Source organism: Amblyomma americanum, chromosome 7 (genome assembly GCF_052857255.1).
Source record: "Amblyomma americanum isolate KBUSLIRL-KWMA chromosome 7, ASM5285725v1, whole genome shotgun sequence".
NCBI classification, from domain to species: domain Eukaryota; kingdom Metazoa; phylum Arthropoda; class Arachnida; order Ixodida; family Ixodidae; genus Amblyomma; species Amblyomma americanum.
Window position 1 is genome coordinate 174,265,390 of NC_135503.1, and position 13,665 is coordinate 174,279,054.

General features: G+C 41.9%; 1 protein-coding gene across 3 annotated transcripts in view; it reads right to left on the reverse strand.

The window, feature by feature from the left end:
• LOC144096766 (uncharacterized) overlaps window positions 1-13,665 on the reverse strand; it is a 57,671-nt gene that overhangs the window by 15,076 nt on the left and 28,930 nt on the right. For 2 of the 3 annotated variants that reach the window (XM_077629645.1, XM_077629643.1), the window contains one exon: window positions 9,387-9,553. The exons of the other annotated variant lie outside the window; for it this stretch is intronic. In XM_077629645.1, coding sequence (XP_077485771.1) covers window positions 9,443-9,553 — 111 coding nt within the window. In that variant the 3' untranslated portion in view covers window positions 9,387-9,442. Of the gene's footprint in view, window positions 1-9,386; window positions 9,554-13,665 lie in introns of those variants that run through there. 3 annotated transcript variants of the gene reach the window in all.

The following is a 13,665-nucleotide window of genomic DNA, read 5'->3' on the forward strand; positions in this document are numbered from 1 at the left end:
ACTCTAGAATTATTACAGCAGAATTCATGAAGGCGAATAATTCAGTGGTGTTAAAGGCTTTGTAGCAAGCGATGCCGACAAGACTCTGACAGCCGCCAAGCCAGGCCTTGGCAGAATGCTGGAGAGCGAAAACTTGTCACCGACGAGACAACAAACTGAGTATCCTCACTCATCTTTGTCAGTATGTCGAGTAAAAACAATAACGAAATACACAGTATGTGTTCATGTGTGAACAACGACGTAAGATAAACACCCCACTACAGTGCAAGCCTCCTTCTGTGGCATGAAAGCCTAGTGAATACGTCTGTCTGATGATAATTGTGGAAATCGAATTCTTAAGTTCTAGCGTATGAAGTTTGTCATAAGTGTATTTTTGACAGCGACCTGAAATCAATGATTGCTTACTGCGTAGAACACAGAGTGAACTAGATGTGACAATGCTTGATGAGGTGACACTCTCCGTCTAGCAATGGATTGGATTGGGACACGCAGGCTAGTGAAGAACGGCTTAGTTACATCTGATCTCGTGATATTATTGCTGTAGTACCAGTGATGAGGAATTGTAATTCTTGACTGAGGATATAAATACTCAGTGCGCAAATGAAGAGAGCTAAAATAGTCAACAATCTGGAAAGAGAAAATTTTACGATAGAAAGTGAGGTACTGGAAGCGGTAACAGAGTATATCTAGGCCAGGTCATCTGCGCATCTGAGCCAGGTCGTGCACAAATGCAGAGCAATTGAGACAAATGGTTGCGAGTAGGCTAGAGATAAGGCGTTTGGCATGCACGCAGAAGTTGCGAACAGTGCCTTGCAGTATGCTCAAAAGGAATATTTTAAACTGCGTTGCTGCTACAAATTTATAGAGCAAAAAGTGGCACACTAAAATGTTTAAAATAGCGAATAGTTCAGTGAACCACTGAAAGAAAATCACAGGGTTAATGCTTTGAAATGGAGGAGAGCTGCGTTAGTTGGCAATAAATGCGAATCAAAATCTGAGCTGAACTCCGGAATAGACATAGGGAGGACATGCGCACTTTTAAAAGCTGACTGTCATTTTGGGTAGTGGAGTGATTGTTGGCAGCAGGGAACTCTGCTCTGGCTTTCATTTTATGGAGAAGTTGCTTTGTGCTTTAGGTCCCAGAGCCTGTCATATGCAGCATATACTTGCAATGCATTATCTGTGCATATACATGGCATTGGTAGACTAGACAAACTCTAAACCTCATCAATGCTCACTCTCTCTGTAGTGAACTTTGTAAAGCCTGTTAGTCACCACTTTTGCATGTCACCCCTTCAATACTACGTTCTTCATAGCTTGAGTCGCTTTGGGATGTTAAACAAAATAAACTAAACTAAGCATGCCACCCCAAATTGGAGCCGCAGTTATGGTAATCAGCTGCTCACACGAAAGAGGCAGGTTCAATTCTAATTGCAGTGGTCGCATTTTGATGGAGACGAAATGCTAGAGGTGCAGGAACTCTGTGATGTTAGCACACCTAAAGATTTATCCATTTCTCTAATATCTAACATAGCCTGCGCCGCTTTGTGGTCTTAAAGCTTATAAAACCCAGCAAATTTAGTGGCTACATCATTTCTGAAAATTTCTGTAATTTTATAATTATTTAAGAAACATTAACAATTTTCTGCGCCTCTTTTTCTTCATCTTTGCCCCCCCCCCTTATTCCCTTCCTCGCTGAGTAGCAAGTCAGTGGTTTTGAATGCCAGCTAAATATTCTGTTCTTCATTTCATTAGAAAAAATCTCTCTTGCTCTATTGCTTTGTTAGTTGTATCTGCAGTACATTATTATGCAGAAATATGTGAAGCATATTCCAAGACCTATGGCCTGGATAGTAAGTTCTATATTAAAGGGTAGTCAGTTTTATATTCAACCACACTTACATTACTTATTACGCTAGCTATACAGACTCCTTTTGTAATGGGCTACCTGGCACAGAAGTGCTGTGACATGCAGCGGTAAACATCTTTTAAGGCAAATTTCTCTGTTACATGCATAAATAGATTGGGCAAGCTCATGCACTTGTTAAGCTCATAAACTTGCATTTGTTTTCTCAACCTTCGCTGTGATGCACTGACTCACTGAATTACACTGCATATCTTCACTCCGATTAGATCTGCGTAATATAGTGAGACATTCATCTATTCAAGTTTGCCTTGATGGAAAGTCCACTGTGCTCAAATGAGTGCACGGCAGCTTGTCTTTATGAACCAAAGTATTTGCAGATGATTTATGTAGTTTGTTAGCTGGCAAAGATAAAAAGCAAGGGTGACAGTGTTTTGTATTGTCCACAGGGTATTCTTGCAAACTTCAGTATGCGTGTCATTTCTTTCTTTTCATGCAACATTAGCAGTCTTCCCTTCACACTCATGTTTGAAACAAAATGCTGCACACTTCACCGCTGTAAAATGGAAGGCCATTGTGCTGCTCCACAAAATGGTATCTGGCTGAAGCTGTAGTTGTGGCATGGAAAATTGGCTATGCAATATTTACACCTATTTGTCATGTCACAAGCTACTTACACGCCACACAAACGTGTTGATAGTACAATATCCAGCAGTTTTGCTGTGGAGAGTGCAGTGCTGAAACGAGAATGATAGAGAAAGCAGACAATATATTTTGGCAGAGGCATCAGTAATGCTAAATTTTTTGGAAAGCAATTTTTGGGACGCTCCTCAGAAGATTAAGGAACTTTAATGCTTCACTAACATCAGACCAATTATGGAGTATGCCTATGCAGTCCGAGAATCTCATGTCAGAAACTTTTGTGATATGCTGGAACGCGTTCAGAATCGTGCTGCGTGGTTTTTCACCAACAAATATATTTTTAATTGTCGAAGGAACAGTATCAAGCAGGACCTGAACTGGGACTCTCTGGAGGAGCGCCGTTTACAAAATAAAGTTAGAATTCCATTCCCGCATTTATTTCAAGGAAACTGCCATTAACCCCAAAACTAATTTACTGCTACCTCATTTTGTATCCAGAAGGCACAACCACGACTAGAAAATACATGACATAAAATACTGTACAAATATGTTCAAATTGTTTTTCTTTCCGCATGCCATCAATGAATGTTGTAAGCTGCCTCAATGTATCGTTGAATGCCAGTCCGAGGCAAAGTTCTGAGCACTGTTGTCGGAATTGGGATGTGAACGCATGCTCAGCTGCTTTTTTTCTGCTTTTCCTCTTCTTGTCCTTCCCTGAACACTTGACATATGTGAATGCGCTTTTGACGCTCTTTTTTATCATCTACCATAGATTCTTTTCCATCGTGTACAAAAGGTTGACACATGCTGTAGGATTTATTGTGTATGTATATATTCCTCCTGCAGTTATGCCTTCGTGGTGCTGCAGAAATGTAAATAAACAAGTAAACAGCTGATGATCTGCTAGGGCTGCAGGATTCCAAGAGTGAGAAAAGCAGTGGGAGACCCTGAGCCAGGTAGAATAGCGAAATTTGACTAGTAGCAGACAGGGATCATGCAGCCTGTGGAGGACAAGCAAATTGGAGACTTATGGAAGTGGCGACTCAAGTGCACCATCTGGGCTTTTAAGGCAATGTGTAGGGCCCTTCGTTCTTGTGTAAAACCTAGTTTCTCCCTACTGTTGCACTCAAATACATTCCTAAAGATCATGTTCAACCCAATTTCTGTGCAAATGTGCCTGTAAGAAAATGATGTTTGAGTGTGCACAAAGCTCAAGAACTGCTGGAGTGTAGCGGCTGCGGCTGCGGCAACTGTAACGTTGCACTCAAGCGCCTTCATTTCACCGTCTTGCAGATTACTTGCCAGTCATCCTTCATCACTGGACGTTCGTCGACAGCCCCTACCTCCCCGGTTCAACATTGATCATCGCCTCCCTGACGTCACAGTTTGCGTCGCTTGCCTGCTGCAGCCCGCCGCCAGGAGCAACATGGCTTAAAAGAGCAAGCAGGGACCGGACATCTTCACTTTGGCAGCGGCTGCGGCAACTGTAACGTTGCACTCAAGCGCCTTCATTTCACCGTCTTGCAGATTACTTGCCAGTCATCCTTCATCACTGGACGTTCGTCGACAGCCCCTATCTCCCCGGTTCAACATTGATCATCGCCTCCCTGACGTCACAGTTTGCGTCGCTTGCCTGCTGCAGCCCGCCGCCAGGAGCAACATGGCTTAAAAGAGCAAGCAGGGACCGGACATCTTCACTTTGGCAGCGGCTGCGGCAACTGTAACGTTGCACTCAAGCGCCTTCATTTCACCGTCTTGCAGGTTGGAAATTCATTTAGAATATTTTTGCCTTATTACTACCTGAACTGTTGCTGCTGCTGCTGCCAAAGAGTGTTTTCTTTTCTTGCATTGTCCGATATGAATTCTGAACTCGCTAAAGCGCTCAAAGACGTACGGCAGGACCTAAAAGAAATGCGAGCTTCTTTAGAGAGAGAATTTAGAACGGAACACAGGGACATCAAGAAGAGCTTAGATTTTTTGGGGGAAAAATTTGAAGAAATGACAGCTGAACTAAAGGCCTTACGAAAAGAAAATGACGAGATTCGTGCCCAAAATGCTTCTCTCACATCCGAGTGTGAAATGCTCATGAACCGTGTGCACGAAAATGAGCAAAAGATCTTGCAGCTAGAGCAATACTCTAGAAACAGGAATCTTCAAATCAAAGGCATTCCAGTGTCTGACTCCGAAAATGTTGCCGAAATCTTGGGGAAAATTGGAATAGCTATAAATGAGCCAATCGCAAAACCTGACATCGAGGTCTGCCACAGAGTTTCGACAAAAAAAGAAAATGAGTCTAACATTCTTGTCCAGTTCCTCAGCCGAGCTAAACGTGATGAAGTCCTCGCAAAAGCAAGGAAAGTACGCCTTTCGACCACTGACATCGGTATCGATATTGAGCCATCGTTACCTGTGTATGTAAATGAGCACTTATGTCCAGAACTAAAAAAACTGCTAGGAATGGCTGCTGCAAGGAAGAAAGAAAAGGACTGGCGCTTTGTCTGGACCAAAGACGGAAAGATTTTTGCAAGAAAGACTGAAACCTCCCGCACGCTGCGCGTTGCGCACATCGCCGATCTGGAAAAGATTAACTGAGCATATCTGGCGTTTTTCGTTATCACAGCTTCAGGCGCAGGATGGATAACGCTTATTTTACACCGAGTGAAGTTGGCACTTTGCGCGATAATTCTGGATTTAACTTTTCGTTTATTCATTTCAACGCTCAGTCAGCGCGAAATAAAGAGGACACAATTCTTGCTTTATTGGCTACTTTGGTTTTGAGCCGGACATCGTCATGATCACCGAAACTTGGTATCGGGATGAGTGTGATATTCTTAAGCCACCAGGGTATACGTCCTACTTTGTAAATCGTTCTTCCAGGTTAGGAGGCGGCGTGATGCTAATGGCTAAGCATGAAATAACCTGCTCTTTAGTTGACCCACATACGTGAATCACGAACGATTATGAGGTCTTGACAGTGCAGTGCAATGGTGCTGTGTTTTGTGTTTTGTATAGGCCTCCAGCAGGAAGTTTCCCGAATTTTCTTTACTTTTTGGACAAATATCTGAGCTGGGCCAGCGATAGCGGCTTTAGGTTATTTCTGGCAGGAGACCTGAATATAGACCTTCTGAAATTTTCTACACAGCAGACTGAATTAACCAGAACTCTTGAAATGAATGGTTTCTTAAATGTAATAAAAGCTGCCACACGCATTTCAATTGGCTCTTCAACACTATTAGATCTGTTTATTACTAACATTGATGATTCATGCCAACTGTCAGGGGTAATAAGTGCAGAGATCAGTGACCACCTTCCTATATTTTTACCCACCAAACTCAATGACTGTAAATCACAGACGTCATGTGATTTTCCTGCAACAATAAGAGACATTAACACGAAAAGTTTGACTACTTTTCGCAGTCAGTTGTTAGTAGCTGACTGGTTAAAAGTGTACTGTATCGACGACCCTGAACTTGCCTACGATTGTTTTCTAGAGATATTTAGAGGTGTGTATGATCAATGTTTCCCGTTGAAAAGTTTCCAACGTTCACGTAAAAGCAAGAAGCCATGGATAACTGAAAAGTGTCTAAAAGAAATACGCAAAAGAAATAAGTTATACAAACTTTTCATTAACAGTAAGAGTGAGGTTGCGCTGAAAAAGTTCAGATCTCAGCGTAACAAGGTCACCAGCCTTTTGCGACGTGTGAAAAAAGGTGCTATTTGCAGAATTTATTCAATTATGAAGTAATGAAAAAATCTGATCTAGCCTGGAAGAGAATAAATGAGTTCCTAGGTCGCAGTGTGAATGACAGAACCAGTCTGAAAGAAATTTGCATAGACGGTAAAATAATTTCTAACGTGGACCTTGCAAATTCTTTCAACGATTATTTTATGTCTATAACAAGCAACGCAAATGACCCGAATTGTTTACAGTACATGGGCGACAGGCAGAAAGATAGTGCCTTTATTATTCCTACAACCGCGGCAGAAATAATTACAACATTTGAATCCATGAGTAACAGTAGTTGCTCTGACGTTGATGGATTACAAATAAGGCCCATTAAACATGTGTTGGACATAGTTGCTCCTGTATTACAACATGTCTTCAATCTTATTTTCACTAATGGTATTTTTCCTACAAAACTGCAGATTGCAAAAGTTATTGTATTGCATAAGGGTGGAGTCAGGAATGTTTTCTCCAACTATAGGCCTATATCCATACTGCCAGTTTTCTCCAAGATCCTAGAAAAACTGATTCATGTCCGAATGACATCTTTTCTTACTAAATACAATATAATAACACCGTATCAATATGGCTTTATGAAAGGTCTTTCTACCGAGCATGCTCTTTTAGCGCAAAAAGAAATAATATTGGAGGCATCTGAACAGGAATTATGTACATTGGGCGTTTTTATCGATTATTCCAAGGCTTTTGACCGGATCAGTCACCTAACATTATTAAAAAAACTGAATCATTATGGTTTCCGCGGCTTATTTCTTGATCTAATCAAATCTTACCTTCAGTACCGCAAGCAGAAAGTAATTATCAGCAACAATGGCTCAGATTTAAGATCTATAATTTCAGAAGTGCCACAAGGAAGCATCCTTGGGCCGCTATTATTCTGTATATATATAATAATGACATTGTTAACATTGACAGTTCTGTTAAATTTATTGTGTATGCTGACGACACGTCCCTGCTAATTACTGCCCGAGATCAAAATGATGCTGTTATGAAAGCAAACATTGTACTAATGAAGCTATCGACTTGGTCCACTGTGAATTCCCTTGTTGTGAATGCAACCAAAACAAAAGCGGCCGTTTTTCGACCAAGAAACCGCCACATCTATTTGCAGTACCAGTTGCAGTTTGAAAACTTGGTCATTGAAATTGTGCCTGTTGCGAAATGTTTGGGAGTACTCTTTGAACAACACTTGTCTTGGGATTTGCAAGTAGATACAATTATTAGAAAAATATCCAGAGTGTCAGGTGTACTTTCTAAATTGAGACATTGCCTCCCTAGAAGTGTAAAACTCCTTATTTATAACTCCCTTTTTATGTCAATAATAAGCTACTGTTATTTAGTCTAGGGGACAACCACATTATCAAACATTAATAAATTACACATAATACAAAAGAAGGCTGTTCGCGCTATCATGAATGTTCCATATCTTACTCATTCCGAACCACTCTTCAGAGAACTAAAATTAGTGCCGCTTCCTGACCTCTATCAGCATACTCCCAGAAAGCGTTATCAAACAGGTATTAGAAAGAGAAACAGATCGCTTGAGACCATATCTTGTCTAACACTAAACAGAAATATTCGGGACACTCGCTATCATGAGATTTGGGAGGTCCCCTGTAACCGCACAAAATATGGTGATCAGATGCTGCGATTTCAACTGCCGAAATTACTTAATAACTGATGACGCACATATATTTGTTTCCCTTGCATGTTACAAAGCGTTCGCCTCTGTAAGTGTGCTTCTTTGCATATATTCATTGGCTGTTTATTCACATTTGCCTTTTGTGTAATTATATTGCTGCTTTTCAATTATTATTTCTTATATGTAAAGTGTTCCTCACCTACTCTTTTTACATCTTTGGTTCTTCGAATTCATATTTTGTTCATATCTAATGTATATTTTCAATGCTGTGTCGTTGCCAAGAAGACGGTCAGTGGACGCTGTCAAGCCCTATTTTGAGGCTTTTTGTCCATTGTCCGCGACATCATTGTCTGTTGATATTGATGTTGGAATAAATTGGATTGGATTGGATATTTCTTCTGAAAGATTTTTTGAACAATTCTGGTTATTTTATTTCTCTATTAATGTTTATTTTTTCGGTTGCTTGTCATTTTTAGAAAAATTGTAAACTACATATACTGACCGCTTTTTCTTTGGAATAATTATACCCGTAATTATGAAGCTGTGTTGGAAGGTAGGTGTGCATTCAGTATGCGTGCGTTGAAGTTCTGTAATTGTTTCTGCAATGCAAAATGAAGGACATTTCTCTCCTGTGCGAGTTTTTTTTCAATGAAGTGAAAGTAACTGGAGCAGTATTTGTTACTGTGTCACCCAGCCAAACGTTCTCCCACAGGACCACTGAGTTCCTGAATACCTATGGCTTAAATCTCGAAGCTCTGGTTTCCTTTTCCGAGGTTTTCTGCATTAACGAGTGCAAGGCCAAGGGCTCAGAGCTAACAAGCATTTGAAACCATAGAACTACTCAAGTAGCACAAAGTGGGCTCCGAATTGGGGCCCCTTGTCGGCCCAAAGTGGGCAGCCCATATGGGCCCCATGTGGGATTTGCAACTCGTGCCCAGGAGGGGCCCAAATCGGCAGCCCACTTGGGCTACCCTAAAGGAGCCAGAAGAAAACCAGCTTGGGCAGCCCATTTCGCTCGCCTCCCATAAACCAGACCTGGCCCAACGCGGGCAGGCGATTTCAATGCCCTGGTGTGGCCCTTGTTGGGCCTAAGTGGGCAGCCCACTCTCATGCCCTTAGGCAGCCCAGTTCGGCCCAAAGTAGGCAGCCATCCTTGGTTGCCCAGATGAAGCTCAGTCTGGGCACAAGTGGGCTGCCCAATTTGGCCAAGACCTGCCTTTATAAGGGCAACCAAACTCGGCTTCCCTGATGTAGCCCAGCTTGGGTCAAGTGGGCAACTCATTTCCGCTCTACAAAATACTGGCTGCACACACATTATTCATGCATAAGCAGGTCAAACTATAAAAAATCTGATGTATTCAAAGCAACATCTTATGCAAATACACCAATGTCTTAAGCTTCTCTGCACTAAGATGGCCAGAGTCAGACTCTGGCATGGCAGTGCAAAGCTGAAGTATGCTATATCAAATTCAAAAGTAGTTTTGCTGCATGTTTTATTGCGTTATTTCACAAAAGCTCTATCAGTGGTCAGGATGGAGTGCCGGCATCAAGTTCATCCTGGCCTTCCGGCCACCATCCTAGTCCCTGGTGCCACACAAAAAGCTTGGAATATGGGAGTTAATGCGGGCCACATCTGCATCGGGCACCCTCCGCTCCAGAGCAGCTGTAATCAGACAGTTAATTACAAAGTGTGCTAAACATGAATGTGCAAAACATGAATTCTCAGCTATGTGGTCAAACCTTGTAATAACATAGAGAATACAGCAGCAAAAACACATTATGTGTATTTGCATTAACCACAGAAGTAGGCACGAAATTTGTGCAAATCTGTAAAGGCGTGGAAGCTGTACAAACCAAATTGAAGAGCACAGTGTTGCTAGCGACACACAAAATGGACTGTTTTCTGAGAAAGCAAAAGAAAAGAAAAAACTACAGCATGCTCTATTCAAAAATACGGAAAATTAGGTCTACCTCGAAAACATGAAAGCATTATTCTATTCGAGTGTGCACTACACTTTTTCGCTAAGTAAACCAAACAAAACACATTTGACCAGCTATTTGTAGCTTCCTAATTATTGGCACATCTTTGTGAACATGACAACAAATTTCATCAAATGCTGTTAAACAATGAGCATAAATCAGTAAATAAAATTTGCTGCTCGCAAACATGTACTTTTATGTAATATCCTGTGTATCATACCTTTTATTTCGAACAAGAATATTCAGCTACAGTTGCACACCTATATTATATGTGTCTGCTCTACTAAGCCTGTGAAAGAATGTAATTCCAGTTTTCTTTAATGGCATCACTTTACCTAGAGAAAAATACTGTTAGCCTGTTTGAATAAGTAAAGCATGCTAATCCCAAAAAATTCATCCCACTGAAAACAGCCTTTGTAAGCTAAAGACAGCCACAAATAAAAATACAGGAACCACTGCTGCTCACTAATTACAGAGCTGAAAGCAGTACTAACCAATTTGTTAGCATATATTAGCACCGTTAGCACCGTTAGCACCGTTAGCACCGTATTTGTTAGCACCGTATCCACCACTGCCAGTTCTGGACGCTGCGGTGTACGCAGTCCGGCAACACGGAACAGCGTCAGCTGACCCAGCCGCACAAAAGCGCCCACCTTTCACCGACGCAACGGGCCACGGCACCGCAGTTACGATGTCACGCTCACCGCTGATGTTCTTCCAGGTGCTGCTGCTATCATTCTTGGGCCAGCTGTCTCCTGTAACGCCGGCACCGCTATGGCTGGATATACCACAATTCCCTTGGTGTCCTGATGCCGCAAAGAATTGTGCGACCGGATCCTCAGCCGAGTACACCGCATCACCGTATCCACCACTGCCAGTTCTGGACGCTGCGGTGTACGCAGTCCGGCAACACGGAACAGCGTCAGCTGACCCAGCCGCACAAAAGCGCCCACCTTTCACCGACGCACCGGGCCACGGCACCGCAGTTACGATGTCACGCTCACCGCTGATGTTCTTCCAGGTTTGTCCGTACGAAACTTCCTGTTACCGAAATGATGATGTTTGCCTTTTCGCGGTGTCGTGGCCACCCAATTCTTTCAAAAGTGTTCGTGCTGCTTTGATGTACCTTTGGCGCGTCCTACTGCTCGGTGGCGATGTTGAGTCCAACCCTGGGCCCATGACTAAGGCACAAGAGGAAAAGCTAGACAATGTTGCTCTTGCGGTCCAGCGGCTGGAAACTAGCCATACAACAGTTCTGGAATCATTGAATAAGATCCTTAACATTCATATCAGCCTAAAGAATGACTTGGATGCACTAACAAAGCGTGTCGTTGAACTGGAATATAAAATAGAATTGGCGCCAGCTGCTCAGTCCCAGTTCAGCCCGAATTTAGAATTCTCTAAAATGCAAGACAAAATTGACGATTTAGAAAACCGGTCTAGACGGTCGAATGTTCTTTTTTATGGCATCCAAGATACAGACGATGAAACCTGGGATACTTCGGAGCAGCTCGTGAATGAATTTTGCTCCACCAAACTTGATGTCTTATCAACCTCGATTGTGAGAGCGCATCGTCTGGGCCGTTTTTCGCCAAGTAAGAAGAGACCAATCATTGCAAAAATTCTACAATGATAAAGATGTTGAATCTTTACTAAGCAACGGTTCAAAGCTCAAGGGTACAGATTTCAGCATCTCTCGCGATTATTCTGAGGCCGTCCGACAAAAGCGCCGTCATCTCTGGCAGTACGCCAAATCCGTGAAAAAGAAAGGCGACCGCATTCGTCTCGCATTTAATGAGCTTCACATTAATAACGATGCCTATGTATGGGACACTAAGGCTGATCGCGTGGTATGTGTTTCTCAGCACCCCTCGCAAGAAGACTGACGTTCTTCTGTCACTTACTCAAATCAGATCCCAGCTTTCTTTTTTTCTCAAAGTTCGTCATGTAATACTCCCAAAACCATTTCTTTCCTTTACACTAACATCAGAAGTGTTTTATCGAAAGATGTCGCAATATCTTCGCTAATCGACTCGTGCTCCGCATCATTAGTTGCGCTAACCGAAACATGGCTCAGTGATGTTATTCCCGATGACTCAATTTTTGTAAGCCAGACACATTTTAACATCTTTCGCTGCGACAGACCGTACAGGAGAGGAGGTGGTGTACTCTTGGCGATAAGGGATGATTTGGCAACTGTGCCTCTCATGATTAGTTCTTTTCTTGAGTGTACATGGGTTTCTTTTAAGTGTTGTTCTAAAGTTATAATTATTGGTGTTTTTTACCGTCCTCCTAACATGAATAATGGCTTTTCTTCTGAACTTAATCGAATTCTGTGTGAAATATGTACGCGTTTTCCTAACTGTACTTTACTCATATTTGGAGACTTTAACTTTCCTAGTATCAACTGGTTCACACAATCCGTCACAGCGAGTGAAACTGAAGCTAACATGTTTCTTCAATCATGTCTTGACTTTTCACTATCGCAACTCATTACCAATCCCACGCGTCGCACATCGAGTACTGCCAACATTATTGACTTAATATTAACAAATAATCCCGATATTTGTTCAGACATTATTCATTTAGATGGCATTTCGGATCATGACGTAATAACAGGACGCATAACTGGTTCTTTTAACGAAAAGAAAACGACTGTTAAACAAATCAGATGTTACAACAGAGCTAACTATGAAAAAATAAATTCCGAATTCGAAACTTTTTCCACCCAGTTCATTAATCAATATTTATTGCGCACTGTTCAGCAAAACTGGGATTTATTCAAGAGTACTTTTAATAAACTTATCGATGATTTCGTTCCTCTAATGACCATTAGATGTAGCAGCAGTGCACCATGGTTTACCCAGAAGTTGCGACGTGCCAATAACAAGAAAAGCGATTTTACCGACAGGCAGTGAAAAATGGTGTTCTAAGCGCGTGGGAAAAGTACAAGAAATGCGACAAGGACTACCAGTCACTACTGAAATCCACTCGACGTCACTTTTTCAATCACGACCTGTCATCTCTGCTAACCAACAACCCTCGTAAATTCTGGCGCATCATAAATCCTGGCTTTCAACCCGACATTTTGCTTTCCGACAGCGACGGCGTCATAATTAAAGAGTATGAATGTGCTCAGGTTTTCAACGACGCCTTCTCATCAGTATTCACCAAAGAAGACATTAGCGCATTCCCTGACTTAGATATAATCCAAGATATTTGCATGCCTGAAAAAGTTATTAATGAAACTGGTATTTTAGCTTTATTAAACAATCTTAAAATAACTAATAGTTCGGATCACCTCGGTTTCAACAATAAGTTGCTGAAAAACACATCCCAAAGCATTAGCGCTGTGTTGTCCTGTTTGTTTTTCCAATCATTATCGCACGGATTAATTCCTAATGACTGGCGGATAGCCAAAGTAATACCTATATTTAAATCAGGTGAGCGTTCCTCTCCATTAAACTATCGACCCATCTCGTTAACCAGCACTGTTTGCAAACTACTCGAACATATCATTCACAGCCAAGTCATCAGCTATCTCGAAGATCATAACATTATTTTCGATTATCAGCACGGTTTTCGCAAGGGATTTTCTTGTGATACTCAGTTAGCTGGCTTTATTAATGACTTACAATTATCACTTGACGCGGGCTTTCAGGTCGACGCAGTGTTCCTAGATTACTCAAAAGCTTTCGATCGGGTTCCTCATCAAAGACTTCTACTGAAACTAGCACAGCTTAATATACACCCTAACGTGCTCGCTTGGATTAAGGACTTTCTGTCATCTAGAAC